The 27,949-nt window shown below is 33.3% G+C and overlaps 3 protein-coding genes across 6 annotated transcripts; 2 read left to right on the top strand and 1 right to left on the bottom strand.

Annotated features, from left to right (window-relative positions):
- Positions 1-249: 249 nt before the first annotated feature.
- On the bottom strand, positions 250-5,625 carry LOC126715211 (uncharacterized). Of its 4 annotated transcripts, none has more exons than XM_050415714.1 (4): positions 5,460-5,579; positions 1,790-1,864; positions 1,365-1,687; positions 250-484 (listed from the first exon to the last, which is right to left on the bottom strand). In XM_050415714.1, exons 3-4 carry the CDS (start codon positions 1,639-1,641, stop codon positions 405-407), a joined length of 357 nt encoding a protein of 118 aa, XP_050271671.1. In that variant the 5' UTR covers positions 1,642-1,687; positions 1,790-1,864; positions 5,460-5,579; the 3' UTR covers positions 250-404. The 4 variants fall into 4 exon arrangements, with proteins under 4 accessions (XP_050271671.1, XP_050271672.1, XP_050271670.1 ...); XM_050415715.1 differs by lacking the exon at positions 1,790-1,864 and adding an exon at positions 2,130-2,204; XM_050415713.1 differs by lacking the exon at positions 1,790-1,864 and adding an exon at positions 2,130-2,201 and having other exon boundaries at positions 5,460-5,564.
- A 1,616-nt stretch (positions 5,626-7,241) lies between these two features.
- On the top strand, positions 7,242-9,619 carry LOC126715212 (uncharacterized). The gene is made up of 2 exons (XM_050415717.1): positions 7,242-8,169; positions 8,294-9,619. Exons 1-2 carry the CDS (start codon positions 7,242-7,244, stop codon positions 8,329-8,331), a joined length of 966 nt encoding a protein of 321 aa, XP_050271674.1. The 3' UTR covers positions 8,332-9,619.
- A 9,578-nt stretch (positions 9,620-19,197) lies between these two features.
- Positions 19,198-27,159, top strand: LOC126715213 (uncharacterized). Its single transcript, XM_050415718.1, has 10 exons — positions 19,198-19,546; positions 21,005-21,400; positions 22,261-22,344; positions 22,778-23,221; positions 23,508-23,643; positions 23,762-23,924; positions 24,090-24,218; positions 25,596-25,790; positions 26,352-26,474; positions 26,754-27,159. The coding sequence occupies exons 2-10, from the start codon at positions 21,118-21,120 to the stop codon at positions 26,865-26,867; spliced, it is 1,671 nt and encodes a 556-aa protein (XP_050271675.1). The 5' UTR covers positions 19,198-19,546; positions 21,005-21,117; the 3' UTR covers positions 26,868-27,159.
- The last annotated feature ends 790 nt before the right edge of the window (positions 27,160-27,949 follow it).

The following is a 27,949-nucleotide window of genomic DNA, read 5'->3' on the forward strand; positions in this document are numbered from 1 at the left end:
AGTAGAAGAATTAGAGGGGGAAAATAAGAAATTGACCAGAGAACCTTTTAATATGATTTATCTGATAACATATTTTGTCGACAAAAAAGAGAATTATTAATCTTGAAAAGGTTATGCGGTTCCCTCAATATCACAAGCTCTCCTTAATTTAACCACATTCTTGCATAGGCCTCATGACAGGCATAGATTCATACTTGCAGAAAGAAACTAATATGACCTCTGACGAGGGGGAATTGAAAAGAATAAGCATGTTTAAACCATGTTTTTTCCTTCTTTTTTTGAAACAACAAACAAATTACAGATACACGTGGTTCTATACAAGTGGTTTATGTCAGTGTCAAACAATACACTCGGAACAAAAGTCGATGCATACATAGATAGAGGAAATATTTCCAAGACATGTATTAATAATCAGGAATTGAAGCGAATCGATATCCTTTGACACCCCTCCATGCATAATATGCTATTCGAGTCTCATAAAAGCCTGCATCCACAAGTTGGAGATCAACATAAAGATTGTCAATTGACTATGCTATTGAGAAATGTAGACTTTTCAGCAGATCCATAAGGGGAAAGTAACTCAGCAGAATCAAAAACATAAATTATGCACAGTATCATAAGCCATTTGATAGATGCAGTTTAACAATCCCTCAAAGTAGAGAATTACTAATTCATAAAATCTTTCTTTACTTAACGCTTTTATGAAATCTTTATCTGCTGCTACCAATACTCAAAACAACACTCGATTAAAAAAACACTCAAGGCAATTACTTCTACAAGTATTAGCTCACATATGGTAATGAGATTGGAAACTCAATGAACATCTCAACACTTGCTTTTATCCTTTTGAAGGATTATGTACGATAATATGGACATTCATGCTTTTTGGAGCAGCATATATGTAAAATTTGTGACAGAATCACGCTTATGTATGAAAATAATGACTCACATTGTCATGCTTTGAAGATAAAATAACACCTATGCATGAAAATAATGACTCATATTGTCATGCTTTGAACATATAATATGTAATACTCATCCATACTGTATAGTAAGCCAGGCAACTTGAATTAGAGCACTACAGATAAGGTCCTAACCTTAAAATTTTATTGATAATAGTGCAATATAAAAGTCAAAATCTGAATAATTTGGCCTCCCTTGTGATCCACTCACCTTTAATTTTTCTCTAGGTTCTTAGTTTGTATGAAAGGGGATGTCATGTATCAATTAAACAACTTCAGATTTTTTTTTTTTTTGGGGGGGGGGGGGGGGGTGTAGTTGAATGACTGACTCCAGTTTCAATAAAGCTGAATAAATTACAAATCATTTGTCACCAAAAAGGGAAAAAAAAAAAGTTGACATACCTGGGAGGAAGGAGAGAATTCCTAGTGCCAAAAGGCCATAGGCCTGGGATCGGTCGCCTCCCATGTGACCAGTCATTATGAAATATGAAAGAAAAAGAAGCACTAAGCCGAGAGAAAGCAGGAAGAGTGCTAGGGCAATGGATTTCCATGGGATTTTATCAAATGCTTTGGGTGAATAGTCAAATCGAGGATCATATTGTCTTTTCCCAGAACTGCCATAATCATTATCTTCATCAGTAGGAAGAGGGCTGTATTGAACATTTCTTCTAGATGCCATATCAATCAAACACAACTCTTAATCCTGGGTATGTGTAAACAAACACCTGAAACATTCAAGTTCAACAATCAAATTAAGCGCACTTAAACATATAGTGAAGTAATACAACAACATAAAATAGGGGCAAAACGCTTTAGCACAAACTAACACTTTCTTCCTCCCACAACTGCATAAAGGTCAAAATCAGGGCCCCACCCATTGGCACCAGAAAGCAAAATACATCCTAAAACAGAATTTAAAAAGATCCATATTTCAAATTCAATAAAAATCTCCCCAGATAAACATACACTGCAACTTATGTCGGCTAGATAAAAAATAAAAAAATAAAAAAAGGGGGGGGGGGGGTAATTACTGCATTTCACACTATGCATCAAACTTAGCTATATGGATGAGTTCCTTGTCACAAGGTAGAGAAAATTTTGGTAAATTGACCAGACTAAAGAAAAGATAAAAGGAAAATCCACTTTCAAACTTTTTCCAAAACTTACACTAAGTTCATCTCCTTCATTCCACATAGCTTAAACATAAACTTCATGTCAGTAGAAACCACACGCATTGCTCTACTATACATAAGACGTCAAAACCCAGTCAGCGCCTAAAGAAAATGAATCTAACCTGTATATATATTTGTTTAATTTGAGACCATCCATAGCATAATAAAATAAAATTTAACCATCAATATGAAATTTCTGTCTTAAATGTCAGAGCTCTTATCCCATTAATAAAATAAAACATTTCCAACCACAACAATAATAAAACCTTCCAACCAAAAGGATGTTCCAACAAAAATAATCCATTTCTATAGAGTCCAAATTTCTCAAGCACTTTTATTACATCATTTATTCTCCAAAATGAAAGATCCTCAACAAAGACAAAGTTACAATTTCTCAAACACATAATCAAAGCTCAACAGTAAGGTTCAAATCTAAACTCAATAGCAACCACCTTTACCCGGGGACTCTCTAATCCACAATTGCCTCAAGAATCTAAAAGGTCAGATGCTTAGAAAGAAGGATTTGCTAATCTAGGGCATGGGAACAGGCCATTTTACATGTACCTCATGGCCTATCAAGCATTCTTGGCAATCCTATGCATTCACATTACCGCTAATTTAAAATTAGGCCACAACGTGTTTATGAAAGGCAAGACAAGGTGTTTCCTGTGGCTATCTGTAGCATCTAATTCATATATAGACTTGCCAAGGATCATTCGTGCTTATTGTATGCAAAGAAAATTTAGAAATAAGAATTGCTAGTGGGCCTAGGTGATCAGCCACTTATCTCTACTTGGTCCCTTGCTTCTTTTCAAGGATTTTCTCGAGCTTCCTGCTACCTGCTGACTTAGAGGAAGATTTCTGTTTGGTTTTGGGCTATGAGAGAAAATGGCTGGGGAGGTGTACAGCAAAGATTTATGTAAGTTAGTTTAGGTTTCGGGTCTATTTACTAATTTGCCCCTCAAGCCTACTTTTATTTATTTTTTGAAGTGGCCATCTAATTCACCTTTATTTTTTTATTTTTTGAGAATCAAGTCAGCATGTTTTTATTCAATAGCTAAAGAATCAGATATAAGAACATCCATAGAGTTCATAGTTCAATGGAAACAACCATGCCTACTTTCTTATACTACAAATATATACAGTTCTAGGTTCTCTCATCATTTGGTCTTACAGTCTAGGTTCATGTAAAGAAATGACACTTGGCTTGGAACAAAATCTACATTTGACGAGATAATAATATAAAACAATTTCATACAAGGGGCATATTGATAACTTAAAAAACTGTTCTAGTCTTAGCCTTACTCATAGGCATCAACATATTCGTGTCATGCATTTCAAATAAACAACATATATTGATCCATGCCCCCACAGTCCAAAGAACAAAGAATTCAAGCTCTCAGTTTAGTCTTAGTCTTCCATCACATTTTTTTCCCCAATTTTAATAAAAGAGAGAAAATTTAAAATTATACAAAGTTCAAAATAAGGGTCAAAATCTAAATGCTTCAATTTTTGATTAAGAGCACTCAAAAGAATCCCATAGAACTAAATTCTGCCTTGTTAGGTAAATGGTTGTGGAGATATGGCACGGAGACTGATGCTTTATGGAGGAGGGTTATAGAGGCAAAATATGGGAACATTTGGGGTGGTTGGTGTACGAAAAAGGTGACAAGTCCTTATGGGGTTAGCTTGTGGAGATACATTAGAAGTGGCTGGTTGAAGTTCTCTAAACTCCTTGTTTATGATGTGGGGGATGGTACTAGAGTGAAATTTTGGAAGCATGCGTGGTGTGGGGATTGTACTCTCCAAGAGGCCTTTCCGGAGCTTTATTGTCTTAGTAGGTCAAAGGATTCCTCGGTGGCTGAAGTTATGGATTGGTCTACTGAGAGGTTTCACTGGAATGTGCAATTTCGTCATCCACCACAAGATTGGGAAGAAGAAGCCTTTGACCGGTTTATGGGGTTGGTCTATTCTTCGTCAGTGCGGGGGTTTGGCTCAGATAAGGTCTGCTGGAAGCTTGCAAGGAATAGAGGTTTTGAGGTTAGAGGTTATTATAGTTCATTCTACCCTCCTAATCTTGTTCCCTTTCCATGGAAAATGATATGACAATCGAAGGTTCCTCCAAGGGTAGCTTTCTTTTCTTGGTCTGCTTCCTTAGGTAAGATCTTAACTACAGACAACCTTCGTAAAAGACGAGTGATAGTGCTTGACTGGTGCTATATGTGTAAGAGGTGTGGGGAGTCGGTGGATCATCTTCTCCTTCATTGCTCCATAGCTTGGGAGTTGTGGTCTTTGGTTTTTTGCTTGTTTGGTATTCAATGGGTTATGTCTCATACTGTTATTGAGTTGTTTGAGGCTTGGCAAGGAAAGTTTGCGCGACATCGTCACATTGATGTTTGGAAATTGGTGCCTCACTGCTTGATTTGGTGCATTTGGCGTGAAAGGAATGCTAGAAGCTTTGAGGGTTGTGAACGCTCGTTGTTGGAGATTAAGTCTTTTTTCTTACACACTCTCTTTGATTGGAGTGTGATTTTTTCTCATTTTTCTTGTTCTTCCTTTTCTATTTTTCTTGATCGCTGTTCTTTTGTTTCTTGATTTGTGCCCCCATAGTACATCCCCAATGTACTCGGCTTGGCAATCTTTTTATTATTAATAATATTCTTACGTTATTTATCAAAAAAAAAAAAAAAGAATTAAATTTCACCTTCACAAAAAAATTATCTCCACTAAACCAATGACATGATTAGCATAAATCAAAGATTGTCAAACTCAATGATCTCACACTCACCACCACACTGCTCTCAATCCTGAAATTACTAAATTGGGAAATATCCCTCAAATTTTCATACCCAAAAATTTATACTTAAAAATCCTAAGACCTTCCAACATGGGTTTACTCATTCAACTTAAATCTCTTCACAAAAACTCTAACTTACGAACTTCATGGATCAAAATTTAGACCACAGTTATGCAAACAAAGTTGGCAAAACCAATTCATTACAGACAGGCACTTCACCCCCACCATTATCTTCAAACAAGTCATGCTAAAGACACAACCTTTAGAGTTATACATACACCCATATATATGCATATATTCATCAAAACCAGAAATTTAAAAGATTTTCAGGGCGTAAGAAAACATAATACTATGATAAAAAAATAAGCAAAACCCATTAACCAAAATCATCAAAAACAAACAAAACAAAACTGAAAATTCCTTAAAAGTCATTCAATTCTTGCATAGTATAAGTACAAAAGATTTGGACTTTGTAAAAGGAAAATGGAAAAGACAGTAGAGGGAGTGATTGAGTACGAGAAGGCTCACCTGAACACTAAGGTTGCAGAGGATGAGCTTTTGCGGTGGTGGAGGAGGATGGGATCGGATCGGAGCGGAGTTCCTATTAAAATCCAAAACCGTAAGATTTTTGCCTTGTAGTGTATATTGAGTATTGACAAGTCGTCTGTGACTGTGAATTGGTCACAGCATTAATCTCAGCCGTTAGATTCAATGGGTCAAGGAAAGACGGCTAATATTTTTCTTTATTGGTCATATTTAGAAAATTGTGGTTAACTAATTTAATTTAATTTTTTCCTTCTTATTATTACTCCTTTTATTCATCTCATTTTATTTTTCATATCTAAAAAATTGTGGTTAACTAAGTTAAAATAGCTCATTCTTTTCTACTAAAAACCTTTCTTATTTTGAATATCTTTTCGGTTATTTAATTGTTGCTAATAAATACTTTTCACTTTCAAGTTCGGAAATCTTATATTTTCAAAAATAAAATGGAATTTTGTATAATAAAAAGTATGAACTTTTATTTAGTTCTTTGTTAGTACCACTTCCTTTTTTTTTTTTTTTTTTTTTTTTTAAATTTCTTATAATACTAGATCGAGTTATTGCTTTTATAATCAAATATTTATCATACTATAAATTATATGGTATAAATTTTCTTTTGTTTTGTTGAAATATTGCACAATATCGTTCCAAACTTATCAGGTGTCCCCGATAATATTTTTAGAAAGACTTATAGTGCTGCTTCATTGTGACCAAAACATAGTATTTGCAATTAACACCTAATAAAGCCTTATCTAACTCCTTTTTCTTTCCCAAGGGAAAAGGTACAATCATCCTCCGTTAAAGCCTCATCTAAAGTATTTTTTCTAATAATAATAAAACAACAAAACATACTATTTTTATGACAAAAATTCTAAGATTACGATAAAATATCACAATTTTCATTACAATTGTTCACGTGACAGATTGTGAGTAGTAGAGAAAAAATGATAGGTTCATGTGAAAGTGACTTACAGTCAATTATAGTATACTACGTAAGATAGTTCTGAAAAAAGTTGTAGAGTTTTACGTGGTACTAAAATTAGTCTTATTATGCTATGATGTGTTCGAATGCTTAGATTTGGAGAACCAAATGCTTAGTTAATGAGAACTCAAATAAAACAAGATCTAAAAGCATCAATTTCCATTAGACTAGGAAAAGGCCACAAAGGAAAGGGATTTGCACTTAAACATAGATTTTTCTTTCTTTGTATTGATAAGCCTTCTTGAAGCGTTGTAACCACTTCTAGTGCTACTTAATTGTCACACTATTACAGCATTAATGTCCTTCAACGGAAATATGATAATTTCACCATAAGTTTGAAAAGTTAATCCTAATCTTCGTGCAAGCTACGTATCACCCACTAATGCTTAACATATTGATAATATAAAGACAAGATGAGGCATGCCCAACAGTCCAAAAGCAATATAAAACTAAGTCACTTTTGGCAACAGTATTCAGGACCAGTTATTATGGTCTCTGAGGCTTTTAATCTCATCTAAAGCATGTAATTTATTAAAGATTCCGTGCCATGATGAGAAACTAAGAGCTTAGGCAAAGACCAGGCCATATTAGCCATAATGACCTCAAAGAATGACCTCTTCCTTCGCCGTTTTGTGTTTGTTTGTGGTGGTTGAAAGTATAAGGAAAATAAGAACCTAATTCATTATATAATTCTTGAAAACAAGGTGATGAATCAAAAATCTACACGTGTCTCTCTTTATATCCCAATTCACTTATGGTACAAAACCATTTTCATGTCTAACTTAATGGAAGAAGCACCATCTGTTCTCATGGAGAGAACAGGAAAGATCATCAGGCTATCAATCTTTACCTTTCTAAAAGATTTTCAGTACTTCACCACCACCCCTGTTCTTCTTATGTTACCTTTCTCAGTATCAGTTCTCCTATCACAAGCTGTTTTCCCAACTTCGCCGCCTTCTTTGATCGTTCATGCTCACTTTAAGTCCCTCTTCCATGCTGCAGGATTTTCTTCCCCTTCATTATTGGATTCTCTTATCAATCTGAACCTTTCTCAAACCATGTTTAAATATATTCTTAGTCTCCCATTTATACTCACCTCCCTTGTCATCTCAAAAGCGTCTATAATTCAGGCTCTAAATGACCATCAAACATCTCTTCCACCTCCCTTTCCCTCTTTCATATTGCTTTACAAGCCTCTTCTAATAACCCACCTATGGAATTTGATCATCAACATCACCATTAATATGGCTGCCTTTAATGCCATTAAAGCTTTTGGGTTCTTATCCAACGATCCTATTTTTTCACTAGTAACAAGAATAGTTCTCTATACCATACTCACTAACATAGTTGTTGTATGCAACTTAGCTTTGGTTGTGACTGGGATGGGGAAGTGCACAGGCTACTTGGCCATTCATAAGGCTTTTTTGCTTAGAAGGGGTACAAATTCAATGGCTCTTTTGTTGGCTATCCCTCTCAGTTTTGGTCTAGCTGCTATTGAGGCCTTGTTCCGCTTCCGGATTGTAAGAGCTTATCAGCTTTATGGAAGGCCTAGTGTGTCACTGGCCTTGGAGGGGTTATTCATTGCTTGCTTGTATTCACTACTTATTATCCTTGACACAATTGCTTGTTGCTTGCTTTTCAAGAGCTGCAGATCAGATTTTTCGATGGATGAAGCAGATGAATACAACCATATTGAGTTTCAAAAACAAGAAGGCAAGCACTCTCCTCCGATGTTGAGAAATTTAGAAGAACTTTTATGAATTGCTTTTGCACTATCAATTAGACCAGCCTAAACTTGTACATACAAATGAATACAGATTTCTGTGAATTAAAACAGATCTAGTTGAACGTGGAACCTTCAAGAGTTACAGATGAACACAAATCAATTACTCAATTAGTTAAACAAGGAGAGAATGAGCAAGTATGCCACTATTTCAATCTTCCTTTGGTTTTCACTTTATTGTAAGATATATCATGTAAGATGAACTTATAATGAATGAATGCAAATGCCAATTGCCATCTTTTGGATAACAACCATCAAAAAAAGGCAACCCACTTTTTAACCTTTTTTTAAATCAATTCCAAAGTCACTGGTTTGGTGGCTCTTTGGTACGCTTAGGTTCCTCATGAAGAGTTTGCTTGATTTTGAGTTTTCTTCACTCTCTGCCTCTCTGGTGGCTATTTCAAGGGACTTATCCTTGTAAATATCCAGCATGTAAAAGAAAGTTCCTGAATTAGCACAAACTGCTAAAATCTTGGTGTGAGCCTATTGTTGGCTGGTTGTAGCTTGTTTGGGATAACTTTGTAAGGTTGCAACAAGGGATCACACTGCCTACTGTTGATATGTTGTGTATGTTCTACAGAGCAAGTCTGGAATCTCTGGATCATTTTTACTTTGGATATTCTCACATGAGGAGTGTTAAGAAAAAGAGAAAAGAGCTGAAGGAAATTCTATATATTTGTGTATATAAACTGTATAGGTAGAATCCTCTATCTATAGCCTCACATACTGTGAGTGATCTACAAGTAATAGGAGTACTGCACAAGTAATGCTAATGGACCTTGGCGTTTGGATGGAAGTGATGTGAAGATGTTTGGTCTAGAGGCAGATTAGAAACTGGCAGGATGAGTTGGATTGGGCCAGTAAAAAATTGAAGGGTGAGACTTTTTGGAAAGATTTGTAGATTGGCCTGAGCAGCCACATTTTATTGCATTTGGATGGATACAAATGCTAGAATCCATAATGGCAAAATTAGAAGTGGAACTGAGCTGCTAAATAAAATTTTCTTTGCTGTCTAGAGCAGGATTTCTACTTGCAGGAACTTACAGAACACAATTCAGAACAAGGTCCTTCCCAGCTTATGTAGGATACCTTCATACCTTTGTCTGTACTTGAAACCCATTAGTTGCAGCTACTGTATTAGACTATTAGTAATTTTAGTCAGCTTGCTGTTGTTGTTAAGGGTTGAGTCTCCTTTGTCTTGCTGCCAGTTGATATGTATCTAAGTTATACTCCTCTTACATGGTTTGTTGTAGTTGGTTGAGTCTTCTTTGTTTACTGATGTAGAGGTAGTCTGGTGTGCAGCAGTTATTGCTTCTAGTAGATGTGTGTTTTGTTTTTCTCCCAGTGGAAATGTATAAGTTATAATGCCTTTTTTTTTTTTTTTTTTTTTTTTTAATAAGTGATGCTAGAGATACTATAAATAATTTTAAATATTACCACATAACCTTTACAAACTGATGTGTTATCAATTACAAAAAAGTAATCTAGATGTTCATTTAATTATGCTTTTAAAATCTATCAAATCACATTTATTGTCTTATCAATTTGTAAATCTAATGAATAAAATTTGTAATATCTTTAGCATTTCCCTACGGTCACAATAGCTCATATGAGTTTTGAAAAAGAGTTATACCTCTATACTTATTGATTTGGTAGAGCAAACCAATGGCGGCTCTACTTGTAAGTGAGGGTGGTCGGACCACCCTCACTTGTTAAAAAAAAATTATACATGCAAAAAAAAAAATTTATATAAATAATTATTTTAAACTAATATAATTTGTGACCACCCTGACTTGAAAAAAAAATGTATATATATATATACACTTTAAAAAAAATATTATATGCTAAATTAACTTATTTTGACCATTCTGATAAAAATGTTGAACACATTTACTTGAGAATTATAAGAATTTGAATTCAATAAATATAAGATTAATGCTACATTCATAATATTTTCACAATACTTTCACAGTAAATCTTATGTGGTAAGATGTTACTAATTTTAATTCGGGTTCAATATTGACATGTTTTACCCACCAATAACAGGCTAGCAACTTGCTGCATAAAATTTGTTATAAAATTTTTGTAATCATTTTATTATTCTCATACTAGCATTTTCAATTTGTACTACATCTTTTATTGGTCTTTTTTTTCTCTCTTATTCTCTTTATTAGTATAAAAAAATAGTCATATTTCATGTATTTGCATTTTATTTTATTTATTTATTTTTTACGTTTATATACTCAAATTGTTTCTTTATTAAATTTTGTTTTGTAACCAACCTAAAGCCACCCTAAAAAAATTTTCTAGACCCGCCAGAGCAGTCAATGGAGCAGACTATATTGATTACCAATACTGACAGGTCCATTAAGGCATTAGTGTTACTAGTGCCAAAGGGCAAGCCACCTCCACATGGCAGATTTAGCTTCTGTGATCCACCAAGGAGCTTGGTTTGCCTTGGGTATCACTGTTAGTACGATATAAAACAGTCAAATTCAGCAGCACCAAGCAATGTGCCACGGCCATCACAACCATCATGATTTGAACTGCAGGCACAGATCAGTTAATTCATTGTATTTGTGGGTGGCTGATTATGTAGTTGGATTTGGATACTGCATGCTAAATCGAAGAAATAGTGGCCCAGTTTCGAATTGGGCTTGTGGGCTGACCATGTGAGCCTCTTTTATTATTTTTCCCCTTCTTAGGTACATCAGCACTTTTCCTTACATTGCAAACCGAGTCATGGGTTTTGGGTAAAGGAAAAGGCTGAATCCACCAACCCTGAGTTAGGGCTGGGCCCTAATATGGCTCTTGGCCTTAAAAAGTTTGTTGAAATTCAACGATGGACTGATAAAAATTTAGTTATTACAATATAGTACTCTCAAAAGTCTAATGAATTAACAAAAATCTTCTCAAAAAAATAAAAAAAATAATAATGAATAAACAAAAAGGAAAAAGGATTAAAATGTATTGCATTTTATCATGATTTTTTTTGTCTCTTCATTTTTGCCTTTTGGATGAATATATTTTCTATTATTGTTAGTCCAAAAATGTTTCACACACCAGAGTACCTAGTTTGAAAAGTTACATAAGTCATCAGAAAATTACAACATGAACATGAATTTTCAGTAGTGCTGTATGCTATTGGCCATCCAATTGCCACGTAGCTCTTCTAACTCTAAATTTTTGCACCATTTAAGGGGAAATAAACCACATACCATGTCTTTTTCTTTTGGGAGACTACAGAAAATTCAAGATACTATATCAAAACAATGGTGGTGAACCCAATCAAGTTAGGTTGAACTTTCACTCTATTTGGTGGAAGGTTTTAAGTCAAGCTCTTAATGATGTGCTAATTAGTAGTACCAGCTAGACAGATTAATTTTCCTCTAAATTAAAACAGTGAAAACGCTTATAAAAAAAAAAAAAAAAAAAAGTGAAAACAAATTAAAAAATATACACATAATTTGGCAACCCACAAGAAATTTCTTCTCAATTTTTTAAAGAAGCTTGAAGCTTCCTTCCCAGTAGCCACATAAAAGAAAAAGGTCAAGATTATTTGTTTTATCCTCAATTATTCATTTTCACTAAAAAGCTTCTATCCTGCACATGCGCAAATGTGAAAGCCATCTTAAGTTTTTCAAAACACCAAATTAGCTACAATCCTTAAACAAAACATATTGTTTATTGGGGTTGTTTAGATCATATCAACAAAAAGGAATTGCATAATATAAAAGATATATATTATAGGGTACAGAATTTCACGTGTAGGTCATTCCAATAAGCTATATAAAATTGTATAGAGGATCTCTGACTTTATAGTTCAAACTTGTCCTAGTTAAGTGCATATATATATATATAAAAGATTACACTAATTGCACCTCCACTAATGTTTGTCAGGGATGCAATCATTTTGCTATATGAGTTTTATATGTGCACCCACGTGTTTGTGTGTGTATTTCCATGTGAACAGTTCGATTATCACTAATCTCATTTATATTGCTCTTCTTCTACTAATTTCATTGTTAATTTCTTCTGCTAGCTGGTACTTCTAATTAGCACATCATTAAGAACTTGATTCAGAACATGCACGAAAGTAGAGACTCATTAATATTAGTCCCACTACTCTTGCTTTTTCTAAACGCTTTCATGTTCAATGTTCTTAATCAACTTTGTTTTTGCTACATATTTCAACAATGATACAGTGTATTTAGATTGTCACACAACTCCTTTTTTTTTTTTTAAATGAAGGATTCTTGCAGTCAAGAATAAATAATTGTCCGTAAGCTAGTTCAATGTTCAAGCACATCATAATGTTGTTCTTTAGGAAGACAAAAAAGCAAGTTAATGGGTCGGTCCCAACATCAAGTTCTCACTGCATGTTTTGTTTTTTAGCGGTAATCGGGGACAATTTTTTTTTTTGAGAAATAAAAAAAGGGGACTCGCGTGTGGCAGTCATTGTCCCACGCCCCACCGTACAGTTGGGTAAGCCCATGAGTACCACCAGCTCGAACTGGAGCTCGGAAGCTCCGAACCCACACAAACCCCAGGCTCTATTAGTTTCTGGGACTTCCAGAAATTGCAATTACAGTCCTCGTGAGAATTCGAACCTGGGATGTGGTGAAGCCTCAGCAGCCACCTACCAGTTGTACCACACCTGCTGGTGGTGGGGACAAAAATTAAATGTACGGGAAAATATGGTGAAAGCACTGTTATCAATAGCCAAAAATATTGCTAGTATAAATGGCAGAGTTACCAATGAAATTTATTTGTCATCATGTAAAATGACCCCGTGTGCTTCCATACTGTAGAGCTTTAGATTTTCTTTTTAAAAAAATTTAAATTTAAAATTTTTTAAAAATTCTAGAAGTATAACTTACATTAGAAACATATATAGACAATTTCAATGACTACAGACTAAAATAGAGTATTCTTCAAATCAAGAAGTTAGAATTAATAATCAATATAAAAATAATTTCCCACCTAAACTTTCTTCTGACCCAAAAAAAAAAAAACAAATTTAATTTCTTCCCATACAATTTTCCTTCTAAGGGTTTTTTTTTTTTAAAGAGAGCTTCAACCTACTGAGGTGAATCTTCATTTTAGTATTTTTTTTTTAATTTTATTTATTTATAATAGAAAAGCGGTACAAATATCTCAATGACTCCTTTTTTTAGAATTGCTTTGGTCGATCTAGTTCCTACAGTCCTAGCCACTCATAGTTGAGACACAACCTACTTCAACTAAAACACTATTTTTGATGTAAAAGCCTAACCTTTTAATTAATTATAAACAAGGTGCACATCCCCTTTCACCACAAAAACCTTTACTTGTGCCGCAAAAAATTAGTGTTTTTCTTTTACAATGCCACAAAGAAGGAAGTGGTATCTTATACACGTAATCATTCTCTAACAGGATATGAGTTTCATAAGTGTGTGGACCTACAGTAAGTAAGAAAACGATTAAATACAATGGCTTTGTAAGATATTTTTGTAATAAAAAAGAAATAATTTTGTACCTTACAGATGAAATGACATCCCTTATGTTAATAAATGCTTGAGAGAATCTAATCTAATTATCTAAAGAAAACATTTTTGTTTTATATGAGATGGTGGAGCTAATACTTTTCTACATTTTCCAACTATCATCATTAGAAAAAACTTGAAGCCCACTCACTATCCTTGGTTCATATTAGGAGTTTTTGATACATCGATAATTTTTTTTATACAACGATAATTGAGAATTGGTGAATTTAAATATTGTATGTCTTCATTAAAAACTTTATAAGTTGTTGAGCATTAAACTTGAATTACAAAAAAAAAAAGACACTTAACTCATAAAGCTATGACTTTTGTTTTAGTTTTCTTGATTTTCCTTATCATACCTCAAATATAGTAATATCACCCAAAAAAAAAACAAAACAAAAACAAACACAAACGAAGGCAGAGTCATGGTTTCCGGCCAAGGAACGCACTCGAAGATTTTCAGCAAAACCAAGGATTATTTTTTGTAGTTTAATTTGTTGGCCTTTCATTTGACGTGAAATGCACCCTTTTTTTTTGAGGAAAATGTGAAAAGCACTTTAATATTGCATACACCAGCATACGCAACTAAACTAGTTATTTATGCCAACAAATTTATTAACATTATTGCTTTCCTATATTTGGTGCCTGCATGTAGACATTTTTTTTGGGTTATAGTGCTCATTGATAGTTTATTTTCATTGATTTTTTTAATAAGAGTTTATTTTCATTTTTTTTATTAAGAGTTTTATTTTTTTTTTGAGAAGATAATAAGAGTTTATTTTCATTGATTATTGCACAATAAAATCTTACTAAGATTTTCACAAAGAGTTAACACATCTGTTATCATTGAAAAAATATTGTGAAATTTTGTTATTTTTTATAAACTTTATTAAAAAAAATTAGATTGAGTAAAATAAGTTGCTATCTTTTTTTTTTTTTTTTTTTTTTTTTTTTTTTTTTTTTTTGAGATAGTTTCAACAATCATAAATTTTACCACTGAAACTCAACAATCACAATTACTACCTATATCTAAACAAAATAATTAAAAAATTCTGCATGAATTATATTTTAATAATAAGTTATAATAAACTGAAAAAAAAGGGGGACAAACAAAGGAGCCCTCATGAGATACAGCCTAACAAATAAGCTATTGATGTGCAAATAAAAGTGTGGACAAAACACTCGCCTTTACAACCAATCACAAAAGCCAAAATGGGACCATGAAATAAAACCATATGTGACAAGAGAAGAGAAACATTTTACACTTTCCAAACGAGTACAAAAACCTGCATCTATCTTTTGGAATGTCTCACTCATCATCAAACATGAGGAACTTTTTTTTTTTTTTGAGAATGAAACATGAGGAACCTAAACTCACTAAGTACAATGAAAAATAATTCAAGCATAAAACAAATAATTAAATTGAAATATGTGTTACATATGGGTTTATTAGCTCAATTGATAAAATTATGTTATATTATTTATTTTATACTACATTTTGTTAAAATATTGTTATTTTTATTAATTTTTTTTATTCTATCAAATCATCTCTTTCTCTACATATGAGTTAAAAAGTATTAAAAAAAAAAAAATTATATGTGAACAGTAATCGTATATATTTACACAATTACTATAGCAAGAATTTAAATTTATACAACTTACATTGATGTAAATGATTTTTGGAGTTGAATGTACAAAATTTACCTCTTATGCAGTTATACATTAACTAATATAAGTGTTTCTAGGACGAGCTAAGTTTATTCTATTTGATATAACACATTCTTTTTTACTGCAGAAGATAATTGAATAGGTAAATTAATATGTTTACATACGGTTAATATTCCTCGGCCCTATACTTGGGCCCCTTCATCATGATTGATATGAAAGCACGAACGTGGAAAAAAAAACTAGACAGCTTTAAACATTTAACTGTTGATGTGCACGCATTCGTACGTGAAATTGAAGAATAATGCATGCCAAGCATATAGCGTTTGAATCTTTTGCTTTTTTGGCTAAAGTTCTTTGACAATCTTTTATTTGTTCTTGTTCATTTCGTCCTTATGTCCCAATTTTTTTGTGTTCAAGTTGATCATAAAGGAGATTAACAGAGAAACAAATGCAGCTGTATTCAGCTGTACTTGGCTAACCTTGGTTCTGGTTAGGCCATGTCTAGTGATTTATTATGAAGTATTGGCAAGGTCTTGTAGCTCATATAACATTATAGATTACATTTCTCGCATAATTGCTGATATGATTTGTTGATATGATTTGTTGTTACTAAAGTAATACTGCTTTTATAGTTTTATCTTGGTCAATCATTTATAGTTCTATTTCAGTTTTATTGTACATCAATTACAGCTGGCTATATGGACTTGTGACAACTATTTATGACTCTATGTTTGTTGGACATAAAGTAATGACCCCAGGAATAAGAATTCAATATACTTATTTTCCCATTTTTGTTGAAAAGAAAAAAAAGGACAGATAACTACTTTTTTTCATGTTTTCATATCTGTTCAGAACTGTTTTGTTTCCAAATCAATCACATTAGCTTAAATGAAAAAAAAAAACCACCAGTATTGGTTTTGAATACTTCAAAGTTCAAACAAGATCCACATGAACAAGCTAAATAATATCTTGGCAAATTACTAAGCTGTACTCTTCAGTGGGAGGACAATTTCTGAAAACTGCATTCAATATAATGGTCCCTTCGATGAAGGAACGATTTGACCGGGATAAACAGCTAGATTATTGAATCCTAATAATCTTTTTCTTTTGGAGGGTTGGGAATTGGAATAAAAAATTGAAATGAAAGAGTTGGGATCATCCAATTATTCAAATCTCAATAAATGGCTGACTCCATGGCAATTAATAGGGAACAAGAACAACTAACCTTATCAGTTGTCTCACCACTTTTAACTACTAAAAAAATACAGGAGTTGTAAGTTATCTTGATGCTCTACCGTACCAAAGAAAAGAAGATCAAAGAGTTATGTATCTATCTATATATATATATATATATATATGTGGTGCCAGAGAACTTATGGTCCGGTCCACTTCTCATTAGAACCCAGGGCTCGTGCCGAGGAGTGTAGTTGCCGAGGACAAGTGTTGAAAGACCAAATGGCTTAGAGATGCAGCCAAGGACGACTCTGTCCTCAGCATCCCAAGACTTCAAAGGGAAGAGCGGCATGTCGTCAAGGGCGGCCTCTAAAGCGCCCCTAGAAGATAAGGCGAGTAGAATGGGACCTACATGGGGGTACGGAGTGGGAGTGGTTCAAGGAAAAGATGTCACCTCCGCATTGAATGCGCCCACAAATGTCCTGGCCATATTGATGGGAAAAGACCCCTGAACAGTGCGGTTTCGGTTATTGCAACTAACATAAAGTAGGGGGAAGCGGCTGATGGGACAGGTACTCGAATAGATACCTGCCTGATCAACAGATAGAGGGTTAGGATCAATCGAGAAAGACTATATAATATAAAGGCTTATGCGCCAAAAGTGGGGGGGGGGGACTGGGAAAAAAGGCCAAGAACCAGAGCCTCCCAGACCACGCCGAGGAGAAAGACTTCTCGAGCGAACACGATTTATTTCTGTATGAGTACCATGACTCATCACCATCTAGTGATCAAGGCCTAGCCTTTCAAGCCCACGCTTTACAAATTATATTGTTTGAGCCCTTAACGTGCGAACCTAATATCATTTTGGGGTCGTTACAAATTGAGTCCTTATAATATATATATTTCTTTTTCTAATGAAAATATTTAGGATATAAATTTTCTGATTTTCTTATTTTAATAGTAATTATTAAATTATAAAAAAAGATATAAAAAAAAAAGAAAGCAAGGATTTGAACTCAATTTCTATTTCATAGAAAAATCGATAATATTAATGAGGCACAAAACTTTTGATGACCTAAGACTTTGCTTCCTATTCCCAATTGTAATTTTTGGTTTTTCTCATTTTTGTTGTTAGTGGAGTGGTGTGTGGGGGTAAGCTTATCGGTTTCTTGTGGCTTACCTTTGAAATGACAATGAGTCAGTTCCTCATATATAAAGTAGTTTTTAAAATAGTAAAATGAAATATTTTTTAGAAATCAGAAGCTAATGATCTTACATTGAGGCACCAAAAATATTGCATAATTTCTAGGGTATTTCTAGGACATTTCTTTTAACTTTTCTTCTTCTCTCTTCCCTTTTTAGTGTCCTCTAATGTGTCCTATTGCATACCATAATAATTGTTGTTACCAAACAAAGGATGAATAATTGTAAAATGATGATTCCTTTCATTCTTAGGACATCCTTAATAAGCAAAATAATTACCTATTGTTTTAAACTTTGTTATAAATTATGAGGAAATTATTGGTCACTAAAAAAATTGTGATGACATATTTTTGGTGGTTTAAAGTTTAAACTAATTTTCTATTTCATCCTCTCATATTGTTGTGGGCTCATCTTTTGAAAAAATAAATTAAAAACAAAGTCCGCCTTATAGGATAATAGACATAGCCTTACCAACAAACTAACCCTTGTGTGTGTGTTTTGTTTTGATAAACACCAAAAAACTACCTAGTGACATTGATTAACTATTTTTAATAGCACTAGATGCAACTAAGCTAAAGCACCTCTACCTGTAATCTTCATATACTCGATCGGTCATATTTTCTTAAAATAATATTAAAACATCAAGACTATGAAAAAGAAAAACTAGAAAATATGACTTACCCCTAAATCAATTTTAAGAAACACAACAACCATCCGTACATTAATTCTAAAAGAGATTCTACTTGTTTGAATCCTTCTCTTTGGCCATGTCCTATTCATTTGAGTCATTTATGCGGTCTATCTTCTTCTTCAAATGAGCATGTATCTTACACCCACTAATGTAATCAACAAATACGATAGAAAACACAGTATTGCAAAACTCGCATTTTTTTTTCTTTTTTATTTATAAAGTTAATTTTTAACTATAATAACCCTAGTAATATATAAAAAAAAAAGGTTGACAAGTGATATGTTTTTAGAAATTTATATAGGATAACAAAACTAATTTGTTTAAATAGTTTTTTCTATCTCTCATAAAAATAGTATTAGAATTTTATTAAAATAGTTTATTAACAAATATTTAAAAGTATCCCTTAACTAGACCCTATAATTAAAGTGATCTCGATTATGGATGTATATATATTAATGAGAAATTGATGTTATATCAATCATTTATTTTTTTAATTAAAATTAATTTTAATGACAATTAAATTTAGTGATACAAAAGAGTTGAAGTGGCATATTGTAATTAACACCAGTGGTGGTGAAAATATATGGATCATCCAAGTTACTGAAAAGTCTGTAAATACGGATTATGTGAATTATGAAACGTAGACGTGCAACTTATGACCAACAACATCAACAACACCAACCGCTCTTTGTTGTTTGTGTTTGTCTCTCTCTCTCTCTCTCTCTCTCTCAGTTTGCGCCAGCAAAATCTTTGACAAGGAAAGCTAAACTCACATACATTACTTGTGTTAAAACACAACATCTATAACATATATTGTGATATAAATAGAAAAAACCATCGTGATCCTCATTTATTATCTTCTCCTTCTTTGTTTAGATTCTCATTTATAAAGAGAAGCAAGCAAAGGAGGGGGAGTTTCTTTTCTCACTTGCTTCTTATTGGATACCACATTGTCGGACCCACCCATCTAAATCTATTTCTCTTTCTGTATTGGGTTGCAGAGAGAGAGATATAGCTGTACCATCTTCTTGAAGATCTGCCACCAAGGTATGGCCTTTCTTGATTATTCATTGAGTTAACTTTTCTGGGTTTTGCTCCAAACATTGTTGTGTGTTAGTTTCATATATAATGGCATCTATATTTCTGAGTTTTGCTCCAAATTTTCATACCTGTAAGTTTGATTTATGAGGTTTCTTTCTTTTTTGTTTTTTTGGGGTCTATTTGTTGTGTTGTTTCTTTCATATTCTTATATTCTGCAAGGCCATTTGTTTGTCAAGAAGTTCTTTATCACATTGTCAAAATTGTTTCTTGCATGTTTTTGACGAGGACAAACTTCTGGTCTTTCTTTTAAGTTTATTTATGTTTGAATGGTTAATTGTCATTATTCTCAAATTTATTCGTTTTGTTTAGTATAATGATTGTGGTCCTTTTGCCGTGTATTTTCTTCAGCTTCTCTCCCTTTACTTATTTCTCCTTTGAAAATGAAAACAGAAGCTTCTTAAACTGATAGAGGACCTCTCACTCCTACGGGATGGAAAATTTAGAGAGAAATGTTGAAATTTGAATGCTTCAGGATGTGAAATTCTGCACTTTTTGGAAGATTATTGTCATTTATTTTCGTTAAAATCACAGCAGAGCTGTTGAAATTTGCGTGCTATTGCTTTGTAGTTAGCAGGGATATTCTCTTGAGAATTTTGGGTTGCTTTGTTTTCTGAACTTAAGTTGTGATCTATTGTTTAGTCTCTGAATCTTAAGTGCGCAACACTTGAATTAAAATTACATAGTAGGATCCTATTTTTGAGTTAATTCATAGCGTCACTCTCCCTGTAGTGACTTTTTATTTTATTTTTTGGGTCTCAATTCTTGTCTGAATCCTCAGAATTTTTTGACAGAGTGCTGTGCTACATGATCATTTTTATCTGAGAATTTCAATAACTAAAATTACGATGATTAACAAAATCATACTATCAATAGAACCTCATATATCTGTAATGTAGGTTGTTAATTAGAATAGACTTAGGAAAATCTTTTCTTTCCTATATTACTGAGGTTTCACAAGGTCAAGAATTTTAGTGTAGTAGCTGTCTTTTCTAGAAAGCTTGTCTTTATATCTGTTAGAGCAACGTGTAAGAGCGATGAGTATTAGCATAGTAGTATTGTTTAAGAAAGCTTTTACTCGTCTTTCTCCAGGGTGAAATTAATGTCATGCATGTTTCTCTTTGTTGCAAGTGAATAAGGATTAATGGTTTTTGGCTTTCAACTAGAAGACATCTATTTTGCCAGAATTGTCTGGGATTCTTCTTTTAGATGATTCCTCTATAAAGTACCAATTAGATAAAATATTATGTACACCAGATTTTAACCTATTGGTTAATGTCATGTTCTTTGGGGCATTTAATGATCTTTGAAACTTGGTTTGAACTGTGTTCATAATATGCATTTTTTATTAATGAAAACTGTCTCATTTTAACATTGTTAATTCCTTTTTGAAATGCTATGTTGCAGATACATTTTTGTGGAGGCACATTGGCTTCTTGCAAGTCCTTTCTGCTAGGTAGCTGATTCTTTTGACAAGAATACTTTTGGTGATCAGAAAGTTCAACAGTGAACAGGTTATAATGGGTGCTTGTGTATCCACGCCATCTAAAAATATTAAATCACGAAAGAAACACCATCACCGGTTCAGGAAACGGCATGGAAAATTTTCTAAGAAATTCCCCGATGGCACCAAGAAAAGGAAGAGTGATGCAGGAAATCGGTTAACAGATTATGCTTTAAGTGAGTTTGTTCACATGGACTTTGAGAAGGGTGCAACAACTACTTGCAGAAGGTCAGAGGTTTCCAATTCAACATTCCATCTCACTCAGCTGCAATGGCACCACAGTCAATATGACACAAATGGTATGTCCTTCCACACTTTTTCCAGAGGATGTACAGAGGAATCCCTATTTCCATGGATCTTAATCTCTGACTGCACAGTTGGATGCTCATAAGTAAGGCGTTATGGAATATAGATTTATTGATGTGTGTGTTTGTGTGTGTATGAGTACACAAATTAAAGCTCCATAATTAGATTAGAGTTTTGTCTTAGTGTACATCAAGTATTGAAAGTAAGGAGCAATTGCCCATATATTGTTCTATTAACATATGGAAGTATCATACTTTATCTTACTATTTTGTTGTTCTTTTCTTATACTTTTGTATTGTCCCAATCTATCTGTAAGTTTTTCATGTATGTACCTTGTCTAAATCAAAATCTGATTGCTTAGAGTCGGTGGTTGCCAATAAAACATTCTTGTGAAATATATTGCACAATAAAAAATTTGAAATCATTTTCTTAATTGTCATCATTATGATTTTATTGTGGATTCTGAGTTTGTGGCATTTGATTTTTCATATGTTATTCATTGAGTGTCTTTAATTGTATATGTGCTTAACAAAGTAGGCTATGTTTATAATACATTTAAGAATTTATTCTTAAAAGAATGAACTTTTTATTTTTATTTTTTTGAGTGTTATAATGTTTCTTCATGTATCGTAGCCAGATGATGTATGAAATAGGTCCAAAGACTAATTATTGTCACTGTATTTCTAAACATCAGTTCCTTTATCTATTTTCCTTGTGACTTTTTCCTGTTGATTTCAATGTTTTACAATTTTTTTTAGTCCTGTCAAGTTGAAGATATTCTGTTTTTATTTTATACCATTATATAAAACAATTAGCTTAAGGACTAAACATGACTTTATACTTGCATTTGCAGTAATTTGCCAAGAGGATGCTTGGTTTGACTCAGTCAGTATTCTGGATTCTGATTCGGATGATGACTTCATCAGTGTACATGAAGGTAAGGAACATCAACCTGCGTTTACAGAATGAAATTTACCTTCTATACAAAATAAAACCAATGTCCTACTGAAATGACTGGCGGCATGATATGGGACATAACATTTTGCCATCTTCTGTCAATTTAAACTCAATAGAAATAATGAGCTAATGCGTTGGTGATATTTAACCTAATATGTTCTGTATCAACTGAATTGTCAGAACCCTAGGGCCACTAAATCAAATTACTTATGATCACCAAGATTTTCAGAATAGATGAATTCTTGATGGGTTTATTAAATTTTGGACTTGACCACCCTGACCATTTTATATTACTGACTAAGCTTTTCACTGCCTAGTTATATAGCTTCTAATTCTTATGGAATATATATAGTATATTATTTTTTGTAAGTTGACTACATAATTTTGCTTTCTTCTATTTTTCAAATTTTCAGATGGTTTTCAATTGGTAGGCAGTGCAATTGGGAATATTTCAAGTGGCCAAGTGCTTCAGTATGAAAGATCAGCATGCCTTATGGATAGCATGTGCAAGTATGAAGAATACCATGAAAGATATCTGAAAATTGATGGAGGTAAATCAGAGAAATTTACTACCCAGGGTTATGAGCTTTCTTGCTTAGGAAAGGCTGATGAAGTTTGCAGCAAGAGGGAGAAAATGATAGATCATTCTTATGGAAGCTTTAAAGGTCTAAAAGAGGATAGACGTGATTCTAAAGAGAAAATTCAAGGCTTGCCTAAGCTGTTTTCTTCTTACAGTTTCAATGACAAGGTTCTAAACCCACCAAGTATGGGTCCCCAGGCTCAGAGAAAGCAATCAGCAGTTTTCAGGCTTTCTTTCAAGAGGAAATCCTGTGATGGAGAAGAAGCCATCAAACATTGTAGGTGTTGAAATCATTTAATTTTTATTAAGTATATGGAAAATAAAGCATCAAGTAAATTATTTATAATCTACTATTTCCAAGGCCTGTTTGCATTTCAGTTTAAATAATGGTCACTTAAGCATATTTTGTGACAGGTTACAGTTTTGGTTAATGGCTTAATTTGCTTCAAATATAAAACATTTTATTTCGTAGTTTTGTATTTTTCTTTTAATTATAAAATAATATTTTAATTCTATTATTGCATCACACAAGAATAACAAACACAAGGACGATGTGTATGCAGGTCAATCAAAAAGATACTTGTACTGTCCAAGAGCCGGACATGTAATTCCACGTTGTACAGGAGAGAAGTTGACCCCAGGATGTTGGTCTGAGATTCCACCCTCAACTTTTAAACTGCGCGGTGAAAGTTATTTCAAGTATGCCGTTGGCCTTAACTGCATGTGTAGACACTTGCAACATGCCAACAAGTAGTTTTTCTTTTATGTTTGTTTTTTCATCAATAGGAATATAACCTTTTGATGATCTACCATGCAGAGATAAGCGGAAGTCAACCGCTCCAAATAACAGTCCATACACTCCAATAGGTGTTGATTTATTTGTCTGCCCGAAGAAGATAGATCACATTGCCCAACACATTGAGCTTCCTAATGTGAAAGCGAATGACAAAGTGCCCTCACTCCTTATTGTAAATATCCAGGTACCTTTTTTATATATTTACTTTGAATTTTGTAAATTTTGTATTAATGGTGGGTTGTAAGGCCGGAATACCAATATCAAACTCCTTCAATCTTAATGGTAAATAGTGGCTTCTGAACAGTCTTTCATGCTGTATCTTATTATTTTGTCATGCACCTTTTGACAGTTGCCTACTTATCCTGCTGCAATGTTCCTTGGTGATAGTGATGGGGAAGGGATGAGTCTTGTACTATACTTCAAAGTTTCTGAGAATGTAGACAAAGAAATCTCTCCCCAATTTCAGGAAAGCATCAAGGTAACTTCATTTTCGGTTGTGATTTTCCATATGACCTAAAACTTTCTTATGTTTAATATTATTTTATTGGGCTCATAATGCATTTTTGAAAATTGTTGCAAGGGTCTGAAGAAGCTAATTGTTTAGGTTTCTATTTTTTCTTTTGGTTGCTTATCTTATAGACGGCTATGAAGTTTAAGTTAATTTTTGTAGCTTCTGTTATCCACATTTCTTTTGGAAGGTTCCACTTTTGTTCTTTCTCTTATGCTTTGCACATTGCTTACACACTTGATTAGACTTCTTCTTTTATTAAGTTAGGCCATTTTCTTCCATAAATATGCATTCCTGATCCTGAATGAGACATCATAGCTAAACATCTTCCTATGCTTTCAATCAATATATTTGTTGCCTTTTATTGTAGCTATGCTGTACCAGTAGCTTTGTATGAGGATGTTGCAATTAGGAATTAGAAAAAAATTACAGTTGAAAGTTCAGATGCATCCAACTAATGGTACATGTTGCGAATATAAGTGGTGATTTATAACATTTATTTTGCTTTCCACTCTTATAGACAGTTCTTTAAATATTTCCATTTTGGTACTGCAATTCCAAAGATGATAAGCTGATGTTAGAGATATTCAAACTCACTGGCTGGGTTAAACAGATTAAATTCAAAAGCAGTTCTTAATCTTGGTAGGGAAGACTGGTTTGGAGTATGATTAGACTGGCTAGAATTAATGATGGAGATACATTGACCATTCAACAATTACAAGTCAGGAAGGCCCTCAAGGCACTGTGAGAATAAGATATCAACGTTTTTATGAAATTTAGTAGTTTAAAGAGAGTAGGAATTATTTACTTGATATTTTTTATTATTATATAAAATGTATATTTTACATATATCATGTGTTTGTTCCCCCAAAAAACTTATTACCGTTTGAATGGAGCCTATTATAAGTACTGTGGCATTATATATATGTACATTGTATATATAGTTAATAGATGCAGCTCCTCTCTCTCTTTTCTCTATGTGGGGTAGGCTTTCATGGCGAAGGAAATATCTTCTTCTTCTTCTTCTTCTTTCATTTGTGGAGGGTTGGGGAGTTGTTGTTTCAGGGGTAACTTATGTTATTCTCTCTCATTCTGGATTAGTTTGAAGCTTGCCATTTTGTACATATTGTGTGTTGCCACTCCATTTAAATGAAAAGCAACTGAGTTATTGCAAAGTAATGTGTCAATGACCTCTACTGCCAAAAACATTTAAATTGAAAATTCAATGGCATTATGCTTTGATAATTTTTAATGTTAGATGGGGTTCTAGTTATTGAATATAATATTTCACCCTTATGGTTTTCTTGGTAGCACAGCTCAGTTCAACATTTTCTGTTTATCTTACAGAAATTGGTTGAGGATGATATGGAGAAGATTAAAGGATTTGCAAAAGATTCCACTGTTCCTTTTAGAGAAAGGCTAAAGATCATGGCTGGGGTCGTTAATCCTGAGGATCTTCACTTGAGTTCTACTGAAAGGAAGCTTGTTCAGGCTTATAATGAAAAGCCAGTACTTTCACGGCCTCAGCACAATTTTTATAAAGTAATGTATAAATTTCTTGTTTTTTTATTTCAACATTCCTGGTGTTAAGCTAAAGTTAGATTATAAGTAGGTCAATAAGCAATTATCATGATAGGTAGATTTTCATTTCACCCATATTCTGAACAGCACATATATTTTACATTGCTAATGATCTTATCATTCCACAGTAGTTAATATGGGACATAAACTGATAAACACCCGGTGGCACCCCAAAAATTGAAGAGGATGTGAATAGGATATCATTTGTCTTGTTGACCATCTCTAAAATTTAAAAAAAAAAAAAAAAGTTCCTTACATATGCAGTTATATGTTCCTTCTGCTAAAGCTAGTGGCCAGCAGGTTTTCATTTCATGCAAAGATCTAAAAGACAATAGAATTCTCAAAATATTTGACTCAACATTATTGTTTCGTTAATCTTTATGTTGCTTCCTCCACAGTCAATTATATACCACACTTGAATTAAAGATGGTTTATGGTGCTAGAATTCTTGTTGCTTAAACTTTTATGTTGCCTGTAGAGTAGGATCTGGTTCTGACTTTGCCTATTCTGGCTCTGATGCAGGGTCCTAACTATTTTGAAATTGATCTGGACATTCATCGCTTCAGCTACATATCAAGGAAGGGACTTGAATCATTCCGAGAACGTCTGAAAAATGGAATGCTTGATCTGGGTTTAACAATCCAGGTAACTCAATAATCTTGTTACGTAGACAAGCATTCTGGGTTATAATTTTTTGGTGTCCATTGACCTCTAAAAGAATTTGATTCATATATGACAACAAAGTTTATGTCAAAACTCTTCTAACTTTGTAGCAGGTGTTTTAAGAAGTTAGGAACTCGGCAGATTCATATTTTTATGCGTTTGTTTTTGTTCAATTGGCATGATAACACTTGACTTCCTGGCATACTTACTTAAGCTTTGAACTTATTCTAACATTAACGCTCTTCACATTACTTTTAATAGGCACAAAAACAGGAAGAACTGCCAGAGCAAGTACTGTGCTGTTTGAGAATGAACAGGATTGATTTTGTTGATAATGGTCAAATACCAACACTCATGACCCTGGATGAAGATTGATACAGATGATTAGATGCAGGGTAGCATATAAAACATACGGACACTCGACAGCATTATGTACACATTGAACTCTCTGCATTTCTGCCATATGTAGAAGTAAAGAAAAATCCAAAATAATATATATATGAGGTGTTCTTTTGTTTTGAATATATAATCTTGTCCACATCTATATGCTTGTGCTACTATGCGTATGTTATATATGGACCTGGGCCATAATTTGTATTGGTACAAAGCGGTCAACAGTAACACAAAAGATGAACTAGTAATACTAACTTGTAAGTTCATGTAGTAATAGCCCTATGCATCAACTTTTGATTACTAAAGACTAGCTATCATTCGAAAAAAATGAATGCGATTAATATCTATTGCTAGAGCTTCTTTGTTTCCTTTAATGTTTCAAATACATAAAAGATGAGCAGCTTATAAGAAGCATATCATAAATAATATGCCATACGAGGAGAAAAATTCTAAATTGAAAACATGCTTACCAAAAATAAGCATGATTGAAGGAGACGAAAAATACAAAATAAATCTTTAAACATTTTGCTCCTGTAGCATAGGAATAAACTCCAACATAAAAAAGACAGAAAAAGAATTACACAAGCATGGACCTAATTACACATGCATATGCCCCCCACCAGAAGACATTAAAATCAAAGCGAGTGACATGCAATATCCAGAGGAAGGAACCAAATGCCACATCGCTCAAATTGTATAAATGAGAAACTTGAAATGATTCTTGAACGAAGTTCCCATATCAGTTGAAGAAACACAATTTGCAACTAAGATTATAGTGATAAAATTTATAGAGAAGCCAGAGCACCAAGTCTCTAGACACAAGTGAAGTAAGACATTATAAGGGTAAATATTTCAAACAAAATAACAAATAGAAGCCAACAATAGAATCTTCCTCAAAAGCCAACAAAAGTTTGACCATCAAAGACAAGCATGCGCGTGGCATATATGCCATGCGCTTGGGAAGCTAAATTAAAATTTCCAACCAAATCCCTCAAACTAAAAACAGATAAAGAAATAAAGATTGAAATCATAACCAAAGAAGTTCCTTCTACCACCCTCAACAG

Source organism: Quercus robur, chromosome 2 (genome assembly GCF_932294415.1).
Source record: "Quercus robur chromosome 2, dhQueRobu3.1, whole genome shotgun sequence".
Lineage (NCBI taxonomy): Eukaryota > Viridiplantae > Streptophyta > Magnoliopsida > Fagales > Fagaceae > Quercus > Quercus robur.